The 16,282-nt window shown below is 36.7% G+C and overlaps 1 protein-coding gene across 1 annotated transcript in view; it reads left to right on the top strand.

Annotated features, from left to right (window-relative positions):
• The window catches only part of PREX2 (phosphatidylinositol-3,4,5-trisphosphate dependent Rac exchange factor 2), a gene marked incomplete at both ends in the record, with an annotated part of 173,024 nt that overhangs the window by 101,967 nt on the left and 54,775 nt on the right, over positions 1 to 16,282 (top strand). Inside the window, 7 exons of the mRNA XM_080338602.1 lie at positions 1,379 to 1,601; positions 1,953 to 2,160; positions 7,330 to 7,509; positions 10,320 to 10,414; positions 12,320 to 12,402; positions 12,740 to 12,830; positions 14,168 to 14,296. Of these exons, the coding sequence (XP_080194728.1) occupies positions 1,379 to 1,601; positions 1,953 to 2,160; positions 7,330 to 7,509; positions 10,320 to 10,414; positions 12,320 to 12,402; positions 12,740 to 12,830; positions 14,168 to 14,296 (1,009 nt within the window). The remainder of the gene's footprint in view (positions 1 to 1,378; positions 1,602 to 1,952; positions 2,161 to 7,329; positions 7,510 to 10,319; positions 10,415 to 12,319; positions 12,403 to 12,739; positions 12,831 to 14,167; positions 14,297 to 16,282) is intronic.

Raw genomic sequence — 16,282 nt, 5'->3', positions numbered from 1 at the left:
TTTTGTGATTCTAAAATAGGTGTATTTTCTAAGTGTCCAAATTTGGTACAGTTCAGTCAGTCAGCCCACCTTAAAAAAACAAATGTATCTAAGGCTGTTCAAGAATGTGCACAAAATTTCTAGTGTTATAGTGAAGGAGATGTGGCTAAGCACTGTATTAGAATTATACCATAAAACATATTCATCATTGCTGAGCTGATATATGGGGGAGAAAAGAGGTAGTGGAGTAGCAAGGTCTGTAAAATATGGTATTTGCAGTTTTTATGCTCTAATGTTTATTAGCTTCACAGAATCACTCAAATCACAGAATGGTTGAGGTTGAGAGGGACTTCCAAAGGTCTTGTCCAAAACCCCTGCTCAAGCAGAGCCACCTAGAGATGGTTGCCCCAGAACTGTGTCAGTTGGCACTTGAGTATCTCTTAAGAGGGAAATCCAACAACCTCTCTGGGAAACCTGTGCCAGTGCTTGGTCACCTTCACAGTGAAAAAGTGTTTCCTGATGTTCAGAGGGAACCTCCCGTGTTTCAGTTTGTGCCCATTGCTTCTGGCTCTGGCACTGGGCACCACTGAGAAGAACCCAGCTCCATCCTCTTTGCACCCTCCCTTCAGGTGTTTGAACACATTGATGAGATCCCCCTGAGCCTTTTCCAGGCTCAACAGTCCCAGCTCTCTCAGCCTTTCCTCACAGGAGAGATCATCTGGTCCCTTAACCATCTTGGTGGCCCTTAGCTGGACTCTCCAGTATGCCCATGTGTCTCTATTTCTGGGGAGCCCAGAACTGGACCCAGCACTCCAGGTGTGGCCTCATCAGTGCTGAGTAGAGGGGCAGGGTCACCTCCTTCCATGTGCTGACAACAGCTCTGCTAATGCAGCCCAGGAGACCATTAGGAAGGACTTAATCCTTCCTGAATATGAAATTCATAATTCATAGCTTCCAATCCTGTCTTTATTATAGCCTCAGGTAAAAATTTAAGATTTTTTTTGCAAGACATTAACTTGAAAACATCTATGTCAGCAGATGTTTATAAATGTTGTGTAGTACAGCACTGGATCATAGAGCATTTCCAGACTTTCTCCCCAGGAAAACACTTAATATTTTACTATGGTGCAATGAAAATAAATTATATTTCCTTGTTACAAGGCTAATTACAATTATAAATATAATCTACTTCAAAACCCAACCTCTCAGAAAAATAAAATGAAAAATATTTTTTCTTTCCCTTATAGAGGAAGATGGAAATATGAAGTCAAGATGTCTGAAGTCAAGGTTGCCTGAAATATTTTATACTTTTGTTTTCTAGTCAGGTACACAAGTTTTGTCAGCCAACTGCTGACACATCAAAAGCTGTTAATAAAAATGTTTTCTTTCCCCCTTCTAGTTTTCAAGAGTATTAAAAAACAGAGCTTGGCCTACCTTCAAACAAGCTAAGTCAAAGATTTCACCACTTCACAGCAGTGATTTCTGTCCAACCAATTGCCATATCAATGTGATGGAAGTGTCTTACCCTAAAACCTCAACTTCCCTCGGTAGTGCCTTTGGTGTACAGTTAGACAGCAGAAAACATTCTTCATATGAAAAGGAAAATAAGAACACTGATCAAGGTAAGTCCATTGCACTTCAAAGAACTACTTCCAGTGCTTCTTATACAGAGTCTTAAAAGGTAACTGGTTTAGGTTTATGTCCCAAATATTAAAATTAAGGACAAGGCTTTATGAAATCCTTCTGTTTTCAATACTTAGGTTTATTTTAAAGCATAATAAATACTAGTCATAATTTCACAGTAACTGTTTCCTTAAATAGCTTGAGTTTGATATGCAAAATAAAATACAAAATTAAATCATTACATGAAGCTTTAAGCAGGAAAAAAGTTCACTGTCTGTTGGGTATTTTATGAACTTCAAACTTTATGTTGAAAAAAAGATAATGATGTAATGTATTTGGATTATTCCCAGGTAAACTAAATCCCATGATCTATGTCCAACATACCATTACTACTATGGCTGCTCCTTCAGGACAGTCTCTTGGCCAGCAAGAGGGCCATGGTCTGAGGTACCTCTTAAAAGAAGAAGATTTAGAAACACAAGATGTCTATCAAAAATTACTGTTCAAATTACAAGCTGCACTGAAAGAGATGGAAACATGTGTCTGTCAAATAGATGAGTAAGTAAATATTACCTTCTGGACCTGCCTTTAATTTTTCCATTGAAGATACTGATGCATGTGGGAACTGTTTTTGTGCAGTGTAGGATCAGTGTTGGGTTCAGACAGAATTAAGGCAAAGAACTTAGGTGTAGCTAATATTATATTTTGTTCTTTTCCCCTAGTGTCCCTGATTTTTTTTCCCCACTTTAGTTTGTAGCTTTTCTCTTGAATGTGGAAATGCTAATTATTTTGAGGTGAGAGAAATAGGAGGCCCACATGTCATCTAAAATTTCACTAGAAATGGAAACAAAGGGCAGAGGTATTAAAACAGCTTTTATTGAACTCTTCAGGTACTGCTGAATAGTCAGGAGATGACTTTGCAAGTAAGGCATTTTCATGCATAGGACAATTTTAATTTGTTGGACATTTTCCAAAACCAAATTGGTCTTAATGAAGAACTATGGATCTAGGGAGAGCTACTCTTGAGTGATTAGGACACTTAGCTTGAATGTGGGAGACCCAGGGTCTCATCACAGTTTGTCCTAATTCAGGAGACAGATTTAAAACTGGCTTTTCCATTTGTGAGCTAAGTGGATTGACTGCTAGGCTATTTGCTGTGTTGGGATAAAGATGAAGAAGGATGATAGGTCTTTCAGTTTCGAAAGATCCCATATGTAATGCAAATGTCAGAAATTATTCATTTTGAAAATACAAGTAACATAATTTTTGAGTTTAAAAGCCAATGTTTCGTGATCTCCAGTGTGGAAAAGTGGTGTATCATTGCTTCTCCTGTTATTTTGATCACTGTTCAGTGATTTGTCCTTTCGTAGCTATTTCAGAGTGGGGATTTTTTCATGCTCTTCTCATAGTAATGTAATCATTACACAGTAATAAGTCATATTATATACTGCAATAGCAATGAATGTAAGAGTGGCCTCAGATTTTTTAAAGAAAATGTTTTCTGTGCCTTTACACAGTTCTGCTAAGTATCATGCTGAAGATGTTAATTAAATTGAACATAATTGCAGTGCTTGGATGCACTTAAAAATGACTGTCTGTAAAGCCTGTCTTGTCACTTTTCCTCAAGGAAGTCAGAAAATTATATATGGAAGTTCAGTCAATGTTTCAGGAAGTTCCAGTTACCACTCTGCCACACCTTTCCTTTTCACTCCCTAGAGCCCATGATGCAAAACCACAGGAAGTTCTGAGCCTTTTTTTCATGCACATGTATACATAAATACACACACATATTTACTGTGTGTACAGGTGTATACATATATATATACACAGATATTAATTTTGAGTTGCACAGTTGTGTCAGTAACTACAAGGTATCGCTTTTTTTCTTCCCTTCATACATTTCAAAAATTTACCTTTTGCTGTTTGTAAGACTGAGATTTTTCAGGCTTTATTCCTCCCGGACTTCGAGTGGAGTGCCAGAGCGTAATTACTGTGGAGTAAAGCGGTTCTGTAAAGGAAACAGGACAGCCAAGGGACCTATAGTACTCAGGAGTGCTGAACAGGGAAGAGGGTGTGAGCAGGTCAGCAGTACTTGTTGTGTTCTATTAGAACATAGTTACGGCTGCTAATTAACTCTTGAGAGCAAAGTTAGGACTATTAAGAAACAAAAGACAGTAATAAAATCATTAGTCATTACGAGGAATGGTCATTATGATGATTTTCTCAGGACAGAAAATATGAAAATGACGTCACAATTCTAAATTTATGTGTTATTGAATGATAGAACAATTGGCCTACTGAATGACTGTTTGGTACCCTGTATAACAGGACTGTTGAAAACCTGTTGTTCTTTCATATCACTATTACAGATGTCTCTGCTCTGTGTTGAGGTCAGTAGTGGTCTCTCTCTCAACTCCCGAAATCTGGGGGCAGGGTTATCTGCCCAACCTCTCCCATCTGTTAGTGAATGAAAGCGAACTGAAAAGCAAGTGTTTCACTTCGTCTGCGGGTGAAGCAGGTCTGTGAGAGCTTGAGCATTATGGGAAGAGCTAAGAGGTGTACTCCTAACATTATCTTCATAGTAACTTTCGTAATGGTTTGTTGATGAGATAGAGTTTTTTAAGAAATACAGTACAGATGGAGAGAGAGATGCAAAAAAAAATACCCACATCCCCTTTCCACAGCCTTTCAAAGTTCCACTGACTCCTCATTCAAGTAGTTCAGTAGTAGCCCAGTACCTCTTTAGTTCCATTGCCAGATACCAACCATTGATTCCAGGTGTTATACAGAGATAAGTCCTTTAGGTTTTTTTCTCCCTGGTGACTCTGCTGTTTGTTGGTTCACATGCACTCAGTGTGCTCCCTCCATCCCAGATGCTTTTTGGAAAGATGTCTGTTGGGAGTATACAAGAGGCTTGAAAATTTTCCGAGCCTCTGTGGGGTAAGGAAAAAGCAAAGCAGTTACAGGTTGCACAGGTTTTTTTGTTACTGCCTGTGGCTATCAGTTTTTAATGCTTCGACTGACTGTAGCAGGTTGTGTTTGTTTCTGACATACTTTTAGGATTGTCTTGATTTGGGTTACAAATAGGATTAATTCCACATGTAAGGATTGTTTTGGTCAAGACTCAAATTTCTGTTTTCATGGATATTTTCTTCAGAGTTACAGGGACTTTCTAGCTGTTAGTGACTACTCATTCACATATTCACATATTTATCTTATGAGAGATAGACATCTAAGATAATTTTGTTTGGGGCAGACCCAACTCCAAAGAAGACATAATGTGCATGTCCTGTGTTTATGAAGAAAAAGCTTTTTTTTTTTAACATTTTTTTTCATCCAGGTTTTGGTTTGTGTGTTTTAGACTCCCCGAACTAGGTTTCTAAGAGCACTTCAGTGCCCTCAGGAACTACCAGCTCCAGAACTCTGTTATCCAAAGTTCCAGTTTTCGTACATGGTAGTTCAGCAAAAAAAAAATTCCTTAGAAAAAGAGGCTGCCTGCTGAGAGAAACAGAAAAGCTCCCTTAGGAAAAGCTCCAGCTCCCTTCATCAGTCTTTTACTGAGATCTTGGCAGCAGTGACTAAACAGTCACATAAAAGAAGAGGATATAATAGCCTGTCTGTGTCTTTGCAAATAATTACTCAGGGGAAGATATTTTCAGGAGTTGAAATTGTAGTTCATTATGCTTGTTTCTTGCTCTTGATTATTTTCTTGCAACAACAACAAAAAAATCCACAAGAAGCTACCAGAATGGATCTACCCATAGCCCATTTTTGTTTTCCTAGAAGTGGATGATAATGGGAACACAAGAAAAATCAATAGTATAGATTAATCCTTGTCCTTATCTCATCTCATCTTCCAGCAGGCAGTGCTACAAGGTCTTCTTGGAATTGACCTTTTCTTTTAAGAGCACTGTTAGAATGGTGTGCTGTGAATTTAATTCCTTTTTGAACCCCTTTTATTTTTTCATACTGAGAAAATAAGTTTTAAAAGTACGAAGAACTGATTTTTATGAGGTCAACATTCTGTACAGTTTTTCTATATTTCATTTGCAGTTCAGATCAGTACTTTTTCCTGTATATAGGATAAATATATATCTATTAGATTTTAGCCAGAGGAAGTTATGCAGAAATGATGGAAGGATTTGCTAAAAAGCTTTTGATTACCATCCGTATTTCCCTAAATTTAATGTCAAACCCTGTGCTAACATCTATCAGGTGATAAATTCAATGAGACCAAGCTTGATGAACCATTTGTGGTATTTATTCATTGCTGTACATTCAACGGACAGCATTATAGGGATAATCTACCCAATTGCATTTCCGAAGTATGTGGTTTCTTAATCTTTTTCTTAAAACTCTTTCCATTCCTGAGGAAATGATTTGTATATACTCAAAAACATTATAGGTGAACATGGTATTGAACACGTTTTTTCTGCTTTCAAGGTGATCAGGTTGTTTTCTGGCAGAGTACTTGGTAGCTCAGTACTGATGAAACTGTATCTGAGCAAACTTAACTTTGTTGGGATTAAGAATTAATTACTTCAGCTGGCAGGTCCCCACAAAATTAAGATGGAGCTCTAAATCACTTAAAATCAGAATTCCTTCCTTGCATAATGTAACAGTGCTAATACGTGCATCGAGAAATAAGAGTAAAGGAAGGAATTCTGAGTGCAGCCCTTTAAAAACAATTAGGGCAGCATTTTTGTTCACAAAGATATGCATCTCCTTTTAGTTTCCCTTCAGAAATAAGAACTATGTGTAACAAAAAGATCTAACATGTTTGAATCCTACCATGTCATTGGTAGGAAGTTTGCCAGCTGACCATTCTGACAGTTCCTACAGTAAAACCCTGCTATCATGTCCAAGTGCTTTACAGGGGAAAAAAACCTAAATTCAATGTCTTCTTATTTCAGGTAGTTAGAAGGTAGTTTTTTCAAGAAAAACGCTGCCTCTCAAATCCAAATTTTAGTTTGGAAATGTCATTCTAATGACATGTTTGAGTAATAGGAATTAAAGGACAATTGCCCATTATAGCTGTTCTGATCTTGAAAGTAAATTAGAAGATCTCAATGAATTAATCACGCAAGAATATGCATCTTTTGCTTCCAGTACTTGTGTATATTCTAAATGTAGCAGTCTGCACTGCTCTCTCTTCTCGACTGGGTTTCACTTTTGTGTTTGTCATAGAAGCTTGTAGATTAATCATCAGGTTTACTAGTGAAAGTGGCTCAGACGCTTTGAATATCAGGAAATACACAGATATGTTAATAAATATTCTTAAAATGTCGTAGTAAAATAGCTGGTGTTGCAGGCTGGCATGTCTGGTGCAGTAGTAATTGATAAAACACAGGCTTTTCACAGAGATACAGTTTCTTTGGTTTTTCTCAATTTGTGCTGAGATGTACGTGGTTCTTGTTTAGAAGTAGTTAATTTAAAATTTGACCCCAAGTGTTCAAGGATGTGCTGTTAGTTCTTCCCCAGCCACAATCACTGCCTTCATACCAGACTGAGTATTTAGTAATGCTAGCGGGTTTCACTGTTACAGTTTTTAACAGTGGAATGTGTCACTTTCTTCCCTTCCTTCAAATAGGTATGGACTGAATTAAGATGTTCCCTTCACATATTGTAGAATAATAGGTGAAGGATGTTGATGGGAAATATTATCCTGTTCTTAGCTCACTGTGTAAGACATGATTTTGTTTGTTTGTTTGTTTGTTTGTCTCGCAGCCTTCTTTCTTCAATAACATATTCTCCCAAATCAGAACGTAAAACACCTGAGCCTTTAGTACCAGCAGACAGTGATAATGAAAAGGGGGAAAGGAACGGGAAGAAAGTGTGTTTCAGTGTGACAGGTGATGAACAAGAAGATTCTGGTCATGATACCATCAGCAACAGAGATTCTTACAGGTAACTTTACTAATAATATTTTTGTCAACTGAATGAAACCTGTGAGTTTTTAGACTGTCAAGTGGCTGTGAAGACTATCAGAATATGATTCTGACATCTGACATTTCTAACAGAGGAATAACTGTGTTACAAGATGTGTAAAATAAACTCCTTAATGAGTAGAGATGAGTTATTAGATCTTAGTGTCCCTCACCTTTGTAGGATATCACAACCAGAGCTGTAAAGCTTTGCTTTACGTTACCCATCTTAAAAAAAGCAGAAATCTGTTACTGTGTTCCCCCAAAACAAACCAAATATCTGCTATGGAAAGCAATATGCTAGAGCCACCACTCTTGCTGATCTAAATAACAAAAACCACCTGTTTCTCAACAGATATTCTGCACCTTCTTCCACTCTAAATATTGTAGCATCATCTCATCTCTAGAATTCATAATGCATCATGTTTCTGGTGAATAAAGAGATAGTATTTTTAAAAAGAAGGAGTAGTTGTAGCAAGCATAGGTCTGACAAAGATTCTCTTCTGCTGCTTAAAGAGAATTGGTTAACTATTTGATACAAAATCTAAATTAAAATTTTAGCTGCAAGTAAAACCACGGCTTCATTATTTGTTCATTACCGTGTTTCATTATTATGCTCAGAAAGTAGAATCTCAGTAGGGTCATCATTTTTCTGCAGAATGCTCTGTTGCTGAGATCTCTTTCATAAGCTAATAATTGATTACTGCAGCATGGTAGATAGGAACTCTTTGTCAGAGTAGAAACAGAAATATACGTATAAATTTGAACAGAAATAAATACAGAGATGATTTGCACAGAATCTGTCATCTTGTTCTAACCATGGTGAACACACAAGCGAAGTGCTGAAGTGTGTTTGGGGTTTTCTGTACAGCCCTGCTGTGTCAAACTGACTGTCCAGGGGCTGCTCCAGTGGCCTGTGCTTGCTCCAGTTGGGAAGTTACCCAGTTGCCACAAGATTCGTGTATGGAGAAAGAATGTGTAACTTCAGACATGAGTGTCTCTTAGTTTAAAATATTTTATTTAGTCTGATTCCTGTCATATATAGTCCATTGTGGTTGTTTAGGGTGATAAAATCCAGGGTTCCATATGCAGAATAATAATAAAATCTGTGAATTTAGAACAATTGTTGGAGTGAGACTGGATTTTTTTGTTTCTTTGCCTAAATAATTACATTAGGCAATACTTAAAATCTCCAGATCCCATAATACTGCTGAGGTTATTATTAGAGCTAGTAGGCTGGTTTAATCCATTAGAGTGCTCTCGTTTTGTGTTGTATGGTCTCATTATAAACTTCACAATATAACACAACAAAAATGCAGTATGATATAGCTAATACATCTAATCTGTTTCTCATTTTCCTGTGTTTTATTTTATCATGTATTGCACAATCCAGTTTTAAATAACCTTCATCTTCTCTTTGGAGACTTTAATAAGTGAATAGAGTTAGAGAACATTTCTTAATATCCAGCCAGAGATTTTTAATACTCCTTGGGAGTGTTGACCCTCTGTTAGGAACATGTTGTTACTGATGTCTTAATGGATATGACTAATTATATATCATATTGCTTCATTTATAAATTTTCCCTATTCATTTACGTGGTTGGCTACAGGTCCAAAACATATAACTTAGCCAGAAAATGTAAGTATGCCAAAACCAGTAAAAGATCGCTTTTGTATTTACAAAAATAAAGAAAAAAAGTAGGGGATTCATGTATACCTGCAGCATAATATGTAAAATATAGCTGAGTGTATCTTGGGGAATGCGTATACTTGATTCATAAAAGAAAAACCAGATCATAATACATAAATATCCTTCAGGTATACTTGTATATTATCTCATATTCTCTTGGTTTTTTAAGTCTCCCTCTGCTGGATAATTACTTAAGCATTTCCTGCATTGAAACTAAGCAATCATTGTGAAGTGGCTAAATAACTCTGTTGAAGACTTTGAATTCAAAATTATTGTAATAGGAATTTTAGTACAAAAGGCTGTGTTTTATTCTGTTTGTACTTCGGAAATAGGTACATTCTCTGTCTATTTTCTGTACAGAACAATTAATTTTTGAGGGGAAAGATGAGGTGAATTAGTGTAATATCTACAGCAGAGAAATGAGAAGAAGAAAAATAGACATTTTAATCCCCAAACCTCCTTACTATAGACTGATGTGACATTTTGTATGCATAGAAGTTTTTCCTGAAGTTACAGATAAAAATGTCTGTGCACCTCTAACAAAATGAAAAACTGGAAGAGACTTGGTCATAATAAATATTCTGACTGGCAGGGAAATAAGTTTTTGGTTTGAGTTTTGTTGCTACTCAAATGGATCAAGTCTATTCTAAACCTGTTATGGACTCTAGTTTGTAAGTAATTCACCAGACTATTGAATGATTTGTGTTAGCTATGGACTAGGAATACAGAATTTAAATGTGGAGTTGCTAAAACATTTGATGCCACAGTTTCAAAAACTGTTCCTTGTGTAAGAAAAGTTAGTTGGTTTGCATTGAAAGGGTATTTTATCATTCTGCAAGTTCTTGTTTGCTTTAAAGGGGGAGGGAGATGATTGAATCACCTGTTTTGGGAATCTGATCCTCTGCATCCTACCAGGATTGCAAATTATATGATACCTGAAGTATAGGGATCTTTATTGTTGCTGAAGAATTGTACAGACCATCTCATAATTAAATTTAAAGTGGAAAAGGGAAAGAATTTCCATAACTTCGATATAGAGCCTGACTTAAAGGACATGACCTTATTTCTTGTTTTGTTTTGGTTTTTGTTTTTGTTTTTCCAAGCGATTGCAACAGCAATAGGAACTCCATTGCCTCATTCACCAGCATTTGTAGCAGCCAATGCAGTTCTTATTTTCACAGTGATGAAATGGATTCAGGTATGTTTAGAAAAGTCAGCTATGAATCTGTCATATGTTCCTTTTATCCTGTTTTATTCTTTTCATTTGCCTGGTAGTTTTGTTATTTAAAAAAAAAGCTTCCTCCTTGGTAACAGAAGTGTATCAGTTTGCTTCTGCCTAGCTAGTGATGCACTTAAATCCTTCTGTGAAAGAGAGCTGACATTCCAGCTTCTCTGAGAATAGCCTGAATTAGTCAGAGCTCTTAGAGTCCCTGCTTTTAGCCACACTGGTGCCTTGACCTTGACAGTGCGTTGTGTTGCACAGAGTAGGGAGCATTTCAGGTGAGCGTGGAATGCTCTCCAGGCCTGCGTCAGCACCCAGACGGTAGGATACGGCTGTGTATGTTTGTGGGAAGGAATGTGAGACCACAGAGAAGCACATTCCTGTTTATGCCATGACAAATTGAATTTAAATAAATGCAGCTGCTAATAGGAATGAGATGGGATTTAACTGCCTGGAGTAGAAGGTCATATACTCAGGGACTAATAACAAAAAATATTTGCTCTGAGCTGAGAATTTACCATTTGGGAATGATTTAGGAAAAGAAAGAGCCAGGCATATTAGTTGAATATGAGCCACCAGTGAGACATGGCCATAAAAAAGGCAGATTTTATTGCTGGTTGTATCAGGTTGTGTTTTCCATTGGGACAGGAAGGTATTAAAGACATTATGCAAGGTATCTGAGATGCCTTGTGAATAATGCAATTCTAGGCAACTACTTTCCAGAAATGATAGTTACTTACAGAGCTGAGCAGATGCAGAGGAAAATGATGAAGGACATAAAGAACCATAAATAAAAGAGGAGACCTAGGGTCTGTATCTTCAGCTTTAGGCATAAATGAACTGATATGCACTTGTGCAGCATCAAGCTGAGGTACCTAAAAGAATGTATCAGTGCTAGCCAAGCACAGATACAGCACTTGAGTTGATAAATAATGCTGCTCAGTGAAACTCCCACTCTCCTGACAACTTAATTTTCTTCTAGTTCCAAAACTAACCTGGTTAACTCCAGATCAAGGCTCTTTGGCACCGTGCTCCATCTATTACAATTAGAATCCTGTGAAGAGTTATAACTACTGGCTGTAAGGACATCTAAAGGAGCTTAAAAAAAAGTCAGGGAGAGAAAAGTGCTATTTAATTGTATCACTGACATAAGAACAATGAGTCTAGATTGACCATGAATAAATTTGGATTATAAATTATCAAGGGGCTACTTCTTATCTGTTACTGCAGGAAGAAAACCAGTTTTAAGATCAATTTTTCACACCTTTTACAAGAGTTCAGGTTGCATCACTCGTTTTCTGAGAGAGCAAGAGACTGAAGACAGTGACCTGGGAGTCCTTCTTTGTACTTTCTTAGGAAATTACTAAAAGCTTCATATCAAATACAGGGTTTGGATGCTGTATTTTTGTTGAATTACTAAACTCTCAGAATGTTTTAATTAGTAAGAACATTAAGATTGTGAATTGTCTATAGAGTCCATATAAAAAATTTATGGTGAATGCCTTTCAGTGACTTTGTGGTCTTGCTATATTAGTTTCATCTAGTGTTTAGAGTGTTCTCCAGCATAGAAGAATCATATTTTCTGGTCACAGAATGTTTAAGGTTGGAAGGGACATCCAATCCAAGCCCCTGCTTAGCAGGATCATCTAGAGCCGGGTTGTCCAGGACTGTGTCCAGTTGGGTTTTGAATATGGTCCTTTCTCTAAGAGATTTCTGTATTATCGAGTGACTACTAAATGCAAAATATGTAGGGAGAACAGTTACTCTGATCCTGAAAGCCAACGCATCAGTCTGTGTGCAAAGCAGATTATCTAAGCTACAAAGGGTTTGGAAAATATGCTGAAACTTCTCAACATTTTTTCATTTCAAAATATTTTTCAGGTGATGAGCTTCCCATAAGTGTTCGAATCTCTCATGATAAACAGGACAAGCTCCATAGTTGTTTGGAGCATCTTTTTGGTCAAGTATGAGATTACTTTTCTTGGCTTTGATACTAATGTCCATCCTTGAGCTAAGATGTCTTTAGCAAATACTTCTTTTTCTTTTTACTTTTGCTTTCCACTGTTTACTGGGATGGTATGTATTTACTCATTCTCCTTCAGTTTTCTGTAAACAGTTCAAAACTGCAAATTAAACAGGTCCTTAGATTTAGTCTAACATTCCTGAGCTTGTTACTTTAACTAGAGCCATTATGTAAGAAAGAATCCAAAGCTGCTTTTCTGTAGGCCATATTTCTTAAGGAAAGGCTTTCTAATTGTGGTTATAAAAAACATCTTTCTCAGAAAACCTTGATCCCAACAGGTTGATTCGATTGTCAATCTTCTGAAAGGACCAGCTGTGATGAGGGCCTTTGAGCAGACAAAATACTTTACACCAGGTCGAGGCCTCCAAGGTAACATTCAATTCTATCTACGAGAATCAAAAAGCAGCTTGAAGGCTACATGGATGTGTCTCCTATCTACTCCTTGATCTGAATGTTGAAGAACAGATGTTGCTTAATGTTAGCATAATTTGCAATGATTGATGAAATTCATCTTAAGTAGGTCTTAGTTGCAAATTGGCTTATTAAACTGTCATTGCACAACTGAAAATTTCAGGTTTGTTGGAAAGTTAGCTTTAAATTTTAGACTCTGAACTGACTGAAGGATCGCTAAGGTTTATGAAGAAACAGATTTTGTATATTGCAGGTGTTTTTATTACATTTTTGTCTCAACTACTGAAGCCGTTTCTGATCTATTTTATTACTAATGCCAGAATTTTAGTATTTTAATAGATATTTTATTTGTGAAGTTGATTTATAAATGATTTGTAAGTGTATATTTTTGGTCACAGTAATATTTATGCCAAATATGTGCTTATATAAGCATTATTGATTTTTTTTCGAAACAATCCTGTATGTAATTTAAAATACTCTGCTAACATGTAGTTACTGAAGTCTGTGTGTAAATGGATATCTAGTGGGAACTGTAAGATTGCGATGAAAACTGCAAAGGACTTATTTCAGTGAACTGAGTAGTCTTTTTAAAAAAAAAAAAAAAGAAAAAAAGAAGAAAAAAAGAAGAAAAAAGCTCAGTGGGAGACTGAGGTTGTATTAATATGTATAATAGGTTTGATTATGATTGCATTGATCCTGCATATGTCTTTTAGCAAAGAAAACTAATTTTAGATGATCAGAGGGTGGATCTTTCACTTTTATAAATGACTAAAGTCCCTTGAAGTCAACAGAGCGTAATTACTGTACCCCAATTATCTGGTTTTGCAAAACCTGAAGTACCTGCCAGACTCGCACAACAAAATGTTATCCTTCAGTGGTGTAATAAATGTTCAGTTAGACACAAGATATGAACAAGTCAGACATTTTATTCTTCACCATCTTCATGAAGTGTACAAGGAGCACTTCAAGGTTAAACAATAAGTAATTTTGTTTTAAGTTTAATTTTTTTATTTAATTAATTTGGCCTCTAAAAATTCCAGGGTCCCGCTTACTCTATAGGGACAGGCACCTTCTATCTGACATACCTGTTTCACAAAGAATCATGTCTGGGAATGCTGCTCTCTGTCTCTCTCCTTTGACTACATAGGGAGCTTAGAAGACTGTCACCCTAGCTTTAGAGTTAAAGAAGTTGACGCCTCCTTGAGCTGTGAAAACATTTAGGAAGAAATAATGTCTTACTGTGGCTTTTTTTCAGGAGATTTAAGCACAAAAATATGATTTTTGTCCTTGCTTAGAATTTCAGCAGGAAATGGAACCAAAGCTTAACTGTCCAAAGAGGCTACGACTCCACATCAAGCAAGACCCTTGGAACCTCCCCAGCAGCGTCCGGGGTCTTGCCCAGAATATCAGAAAATTTGTTGAAGGTTAGTAAGAACAACATGATCATAAATAAATGCTTTTTTAATGATAGAGAGCCTGGGGGAGGGAAGGGGAGAGTTATAACTGCTTCACATTGTTGCAAGGCAAGGTTTGCTGAACACTGTGTAGTTGATGCTTGAATTTCAGGACTTTGTTCGCTTAGTAACAAAGTTAGGTGAGTATATCTCATCTGTCTCACGTTCACCTTGCTGACTTCAGATACCAAAGAGAAAGTCATCTCTTCTGACAAGTGAAAACAGATGAGCCATATGTTGCATGTGCAGCGTTATTTCAATTGCTGCTGAAGTCCAGTGGGCTTGACTGATTTGTCCCAGAACTTTGTGGGACCAAAATGAGGCTGTCCTTGAAATTAACTCCCTTTTTTTCTACCATCTTAAATGGAAAGATGAAGACTCTGCAGGACAGCTTTTCTCCTATGTCTTGCTCTTATCTGTCGTTGATCTGAAATAATTATCCAACTAAAATCATGCTCCCTCTTCTGCTGTGAAGCAAAATGTCTTCTACTGCTTTTCACTTACTGACTCCATCACAAGTTCCCTAGTTCTCTGCTCCTCTTCACCACCAAGTGACTATGTGGACTGCGGTTTTCTGCTCTGTTCCATGGCTTCATAAGAAAGTAACTGGAATTTCTCTTCAGAAAATCTTGCGTATAGCTTGTGCTTTATTTCCCATGCTGTTTGATAGAGAAACAGAAATAATGAGCAAAATTATTTGTATGAAACTACTTGCACTAGGAGTCTACATGGGAACAAAAACTTGTCAGATCAAGCTTTAAATAATTTGTGCTTGTGCTTAGCTGCTTTTATTTTGTTGGCCAATTTCCATGGTGTCTCATCAACTGCTGAATTTCAGATCACTGGAAAAGAACCTTTTGAATAGTTTTATTAAGATAAACCTCCAAAAACCAACTGGCCAAAGCAAACAAACTCCTCCTCCTCTGACTTCTGGTATTTCTCATTTCAGATACAATCATTTTTCAGACCCTGGGTTAGAAAATTGTAAAAACAACCACAAAAATATCTCCTGGTTTTGGAGTCAGTCATAGTAGGTTGACTCTCCAATACTAAGAGTACATGTTCTAATTTATTGATGGCTGTCACTGAGTGAAAAATGAATAAATATTTTTTGGATCCTTTTTTTCTACATCTCTGTCTTCAGCCTAAATCAAATTATATTCAAGTATTAATCACATTTTCTTTCACAGTTCAAGAAGAACGAAAATGTGTCTTTAACAGTCCATTGCGCCCGTTCTGAAGCCAAGCCTAACAGACCATTTTCACACAACTTGTTTACCCATAAATAGAATTAATAGACTTAACTCATTTCAACATTGGCCCCATACCCTCAGTACTGAGCTGTTATTCAGCTAAATTTAGTTTTAAATCTACCAGAAAATTTTGTGGGATACTTCAGCAAGGTCCAAATGATTTACTGCCTCTCTATGATACGAAACTGCTCTTTTTACAATGCTACACTAATGTAATGGTGACATTTATCAGAAGGAATTTCACTGTTTACAGAACAATAAAACTGTTGGCATTTTCTAGTATTTTAGAAATTAGGATTAAAAACGGTTTTCCCTGTTAATAAATTATAGTAACTAACTTTATTGCAGCTGTCATGCTTGTGAATGGTGCGTGGTTCAGAGAGATAAATAGTAAAAGGCATTATTCTTGTGCATTTCAAGGAGAGCACACACTCTGCCTTACTTTCTTTCATCACTGTGTCTGAGAAGTTGTCTGCCCATTTTAAATATTCTTGGCTCTCCCTTTCCCTTTACGGCACCTGAGCTTTTGTCAGAGATTTCCAACAACTGGCTTTTGTGCCATCTTCATAAACAAATACATGAGTTTACATGTAAAATTATCATCTTAGGTTTTTTATTCACCATTACTCTTTACATTGTTCTATTCTCTTGTGGTTTTTTTTCTTTAATTTGATTCCTATTCCACCATCACCACCCCTCAAAC

The sequence above is a fragment of the Nesoenas mayeri genome (genome assembly GCF_963082525.1).
Source record: "Nesoenas mayeri genome assembly, chromosome: 2".
NCBI lineage: Eukaryota > Metazoa > Chordata > Aves > Columbiformes > Columbidae > Nesoenas > Nesoenas mayeri.
The sequence above is the reverse complement of the archived record's forward strand: the minus strand, read 5'-3'. Positions and strand labels throughout refer to the sequence as shown.